We start from the raw sequence: 5343 nt of genomic DNA, 5'->3' as shown, positions 1-5343 counted from the left end.
TGGTTAGTCGTCATTATCTGCATCGTTTTTATGTCTATATTCTGATTTACCTCATTTTGTATGTTGCTTTGTGTGTTACCTGTTGTTCTGTCTGTACAGCACTTTGGTTGGTCTTGTAGCTGTTTTAAGTGCTCTATAAATAAAATGGTATGGTATGTCCAGCTATCACTGTGTTGAGAGGCGGAGGACACCCGGGACAGGTCTCCAGTCCATCACTGGGACACAAAGACAAATGAGACAACCAACCATTTACTCTCTCTCACACACCTATAGACAATTTGCTCAGGATGGGAGACTGCAACGAAGCCAAGATTCAACTTGTCTGCTGGATTCCTTAGATAGAGAACTTTACTAATTGGCTTCTATGTGAATGTTCCTGTAAAGTCCCTGAGACAACTTTGTTGTGATTTGGAGCTATAGAAATAAACTGAATTGAATTTAGGTCTTTGGGAGGAAACCAGAGTACAACTGGAGCTGATTTTGCATTATTTGCCATTTTATTTAAAAGACACACACTAAGCTAATACAAAGTTAAACATCTAAAACAGCAGCACAACGGTTGCCTTCTGCCACTGACAATATTGATATTGGATGTATGTAACAGGTAAAATGAGTTTTTGTTAAATTCCACTAAATTGAGAACAAAACAGCGCCATCTGCTGTTGCTTGTTGTACCTGCACAGTATAGCTGTCGTGGGAGCTGTGGATCCGCCTCATTACATGGACTGCTCGAGACGAGGCAAAACAGAGCTCATGCTAACTGTCCACAAGATCTCTATCCACGACTGAACTGCTGCGGTACTTTGTGCAGATAATAAACTGCTGTCACAACCAACCGGAGCTGAGTGGATCATTGAGCAGCAGAGGTATGAGCAGACACACATCGAATATATAGAATCAAAGCTGTTGGCCACGACAGGCGAGGACACTCAACATTACACTCACAAGAGCTTTTACAAACATTTCACTGATTATTCTTGATAACTCCATCACTCCAGTCCTCAAGCAACCAGCAGAAGTGTTAGTGATACAACAGAACAAGCCACCCGATGATGAGAACAAGGGGGACATCCTTTTTTAAAGAGGGGCATCTTTTGCTCATATAGATTGTGGATATGCATCTTGTTTTGAATATTATTTAAGAACAAGGGAAGCACAGTGGCACACTTGGTAGAGCTGTTGCCTCTCAGCAAGAAGGTTGCTGAATCAAATCCTGGCAGGGGATCATTCTGGGTGGACTTTGCACGTTCTCTCATATCGCTCTCTGTAGGTTTTCTCCTGGTAGCACTCTGGATTCCTACCATAGACCAAAACATGCACATTAGACCAACTGTTAACTCTAAACTGTCCCTAGGTGTGACTAGTTGTCTCTGTGATGGACTGAAGACCTGTCCAAGGTGTCCCCCTCCTCTCATACAGTGACTGCTAGAAATGTGCACCAGTGACCCGTATGGCCCACAGTCATAGGAAGAGTCTCTCCTGATCACTGAACTTCTCACCCCGTCTCTAAGAGAGTCCAGCTGCCCTGCACAGGAAACTCATTTCACCCGCCTGTATCCACGATCTCGTTCTTTCGTCTATGACCACAGGTGAGGTCGGGGACGTAGACCGACTGGTAAACAGACAGCTTTGTATTTAATCAAGTCCCTCTTCACCACAACGGACCACCAGAGTGTGCCATCCTGTGGAAGCTACACTGATGCAATGATGAAATGTTGTCAAAGAGAAACTCAGCTGGATAACTCCATGGTGAAGAGGTTAACATCATTTGGTGTCATATTTTTCCCTCAATAAAAAAACTGAAAAGCAGAAGTTTGAAGCAAAAGCACCGTTTAATTTTACAACAGTACATGGGACACATAATTTATCTACTCATATCTGCTCGACAGAAACAAAAATCAGTTCATGCTAAAAACAGAAATCCTCCAGCTGTCTCTAGCTGCTACTGCGTAGTCATCACTGTCTACATGGTTCACATCTAAAATTGTATACATCCCCTTCACAATACCAAGCTAACATAAAAAATCAAATAAATAATGCTGCAACACTTATTTACACCTGGCCATGTTCTCCAGATGTCCATCACTCTGTAGCTGATGTGAAAGGTGGAAGTGTCCTGATTGTCCAGACAGAACTAATCAAACTGGGTTGAATCCATTCAATGAGTTTCTCAGACTGAGCCTGCAGACTCCCTGAAAGTTCTGCAAGCCTTAGTTAAGAGTGAAAAACTGATCCTTAATGCACTTTATCATGATCTATGAGTATGTGATGACTGACTTCTCAAATCAGAACAATGACATGTTGCTTTTACACAAATTAAACTATTCAACCAAACTACTCATGTCACATAAAGCTACAAAAAGAGGAACACTGTTGCACAAAAAGACACGACTGATAGTTAAAAATCTACATCAAACAAATCACCTGCTGTTGGAAAAACCAAGACTTTTGAAATCAAATCCTTCATTAAACAACAGAAACTAGAAACAATGAAAAGAAAATACAGGACAAAGAAGGAAGAAAAGTCCTCCAGTGAAATCTACACACAGACACGGAGAGCGCTTTTAACTTTACACGAAATGAGTCAGAAAGTAAAATGCACAAAAAGTGGGCAGAGTCAAACAGCGAGGAGAGTTTAGAAGTATGGCGTAGCGTTGTGCTACACCTGAAGGGCGCCTCGTTTGGAGCGAAGGGCTTTGACATGTCTTCAGAATGTGCTGGTGCTCAGTCTGACAGGTTCAAACTGAAATCTGTTTCATAATCAGTACAACTAATGAGTTGAAACTTATTTTCTAACTTGTATGATTAAAATTAAGCTGTTAAAATGAATTGCCTTCCGTGTAAACTTGTTTCATCTCTGCTACATTAATATTCTGCTTCACTATCTGTAGGTTTGGAAGAAAAAAGCCGTGTCTGTCGACATATCCAGATAAAGCTGTTGGTCAGGTCCCGACAGCTGACATGTCGCTTCATTCCTGACGGGAGTGGACACAAACACTTTTACCTCTGAATCTTTTTTGATTAATACAAGACAGGTCAGGTCTGTAGGGTTGATCTGGACCAGGGTTAAACAATTATTCACTTCTTAGTTTCCATTTCCTTTCCCTTAGTTTTATTCTTGCTGCCCTTTTCTTTCCCACTTTGAGTTGTAAAAAAGGAGTCTGACATGTGCGTGTCTAGTATGAGTCGGTCTTGTAGCTTTGGTGTGCATCAGAGGTCAGCTGGGTTGTTTCTGTGGCTGAAGACGGCTGCATGACGATTGGATCGCAGCCATCTGAGAACAAAAACACACTGCCGCATTAAAAACCTTTTGAAGAATACAAGAAATGAGTTTTAATATCAATGAAACACCACTGATATTATCTGATATCACTGGGTTTACAGCCAAGTTACTTCAGCGATGACTGATGCAGGGGACAGGATGTCCTCAGTAATGCACATTGCATCACTTCCTGTTTACTTTGATGGAAGCTGGATTAGGTTTGTTCTTGAAAATAGCTATTCTTCTGCCTCCTTTAGGGACAGAGGTACATGTAATAAATGTAGCTGTGGAGGTGAAAAGCTTGGCTCCACAATGCAATTAATATATATATATATATATATATATATAATTCCTAATTGAAAGAGTTTTTTAAAAAAACTTACAGGAAGCAACATAAAAAGCCAAAAATAACTAGCAAGACTTGAATAAACTTCCACTTTTACTGAAGACTGAGCTTTTCTAAGAAGCTTTGACCCTGATGTCTTGCTGTAATTTATTTCAAACCCAGAACACAAAATGATTAAAAAGTGGCATTTCTGTGGGATCAGTATACAGGTGCTGGTCATAAAATTATATTATCATGAAAAAGTTGATTTATTTCAGTAATTCCATTCAAAAAGTGAAACTTGTAAATTATATTCATTCATTACACACTGACTGATCCAAATGTTTATTTATTTTAATGTTGATGATTATAACTGACAACTAATGAAAACCCCAAATTCATTATCTCAGAAAAGTAGAATATTGTGAACAGGTTCAATATTGAAGACACCTGGTGTCACACTCTGATCAGCTGATTAACTCAAAACACCTGCAAAGGCCTTTAAATGGTCTCAGTCTAGTTCTGTAGCTACACAATCATGGGGGAGACTGCTGACTTGACAGTTGTCCAAAAGACGACCACTGACACCTGCACAAGGAGGGCAGGACACAGAAGGTCAGTGCTAAAGAGGCTGGCTGTTCATAGAGCTCTGTGTCCAAGCACATTAATGGAGAGGTGAAGGGAAGGAAATGATGTGGTAGAAAAAAGTGTACAAGCAAAATAACTTCACCCTGGAGAGGATGGTGAAACAAAACCCGTTCCAAAGTGTGGGGGAGATTCACTAAGAGTGGACAGCAGCTGAAGTCATTGCTTCAAGAACCACCATGCACAGACGTATGCAAGACAAGGGTTTCAGCTGTTGCATTCCTTGTGTCAAGCCACTCTTGAACAAGAGACATCATCAGAAGTGACTCGCCTGGGACCGCTGCTGACTGGTCCAAAGTTCTGTTCTGTGATGAAAGTAAATGTTGCATTTCATTTGTAAATCAAGGTCCCAGAGTCTGGAGGAAGAGGAGAGGCACAGAATCCATGTTGCTTGAGGTCCAGTGTCAAGTTTCCACTGTCAGTGATGATTTGGGGCCATGTCATCTGCTGGTGTTGGTCCACTGTGTTTTCTGAGGTCAAAGGTCAATACAGCCATCTACCAGGAAGTTTTAGAGACTTCCTGCTTCTGACCAACTTTATGGAGATGCACATTTCATTTTCCAACAGGACTTGGCACCTGCACACAGTGCCAAAGCTACCAGTACCTGGTTTAAAGACCATGGTATCCCTGGTCTTAATGGGCCAGCAAACTGGCCTGACCTTAACCCCATAGAAAATCTGTGGAGTATTGTGAAGAGGAAGATGTGATACAGCAGAGACAACAATTGAGAAAAGCTGAAGGCCACGATCAGAGAGACCTGGACTCTCAGAACCTGAGCAGAGACACAAACTGATCCACTCCATGACACGACGCATTGATGCAGTGATCCAGTGATCCAGTGATCCAGACACAAGGAGCAACAACTAAGTATTGATGCTGAACATGCTCATACTTTTCATGCTCATACTTTTCATGTTTATACTTTTCATGTTTATACTTTTCATGTTTATACTTTTCATGTTTATACTTTTCATGTTTATACTTTTCATGCTCATACTTTTCATGTTTATACTTTTCATGCTCATACTTTTCATGTTTATACTTTTCATGTTTATACTTTTCATGCTCATACTTTTCATGTTTATACTTTTCATGTTTATACTTTTCATG

General features: G+C 40.7%; 1 protein-coding gene across 2 annotated transcripts in view; it reads right to left on the bottom strand.

Annotated features, from left to right (window-relative positions):
* Positions 1 to 1813: 1813 nt before the first annotated feature.
* The window catches only part of LOC119417421 (dnaJ homolog subfamily C member 5), a 60516-nt gene continuing 56986 nt past the window's right edge, over positions 1814 to 5343 (bottom strand). For both annotated transcript variants that reach the window (XM_037684623.1, XM_037684621.1), the window contains exon 5: positions 1814 to 3274. In XM_037684623.1, the coding sequence (XP_037540551.1) occupies positions 3177 to 3274 (98 nt within the window). In that variant the 3' untranslated portion in view covers positions 1814 to 3176. The remainder of the gene's footprint in view (positions 3275 to 5343) is intronic.

This window comes from Nematolebias whitei, chromosome 11 (assembly GCF_014905685.2).
Source record: "Nematolebias whitei isolate Nwh7 chromosome 11, NemWhi1, whole genome shotgun sequence".
Classification (NCBI taxonomy): Eukaryota; Metazoa; Chordata; class Actinopteri; order Cyprinodontiformes; family Rivulidae; genus Nematolebias; species Nematolebias whitei.
Note: the sequence above shows the minus strand (reverse complement) of the source record. Positions and strands in the feature narration are given on the sequence as shown.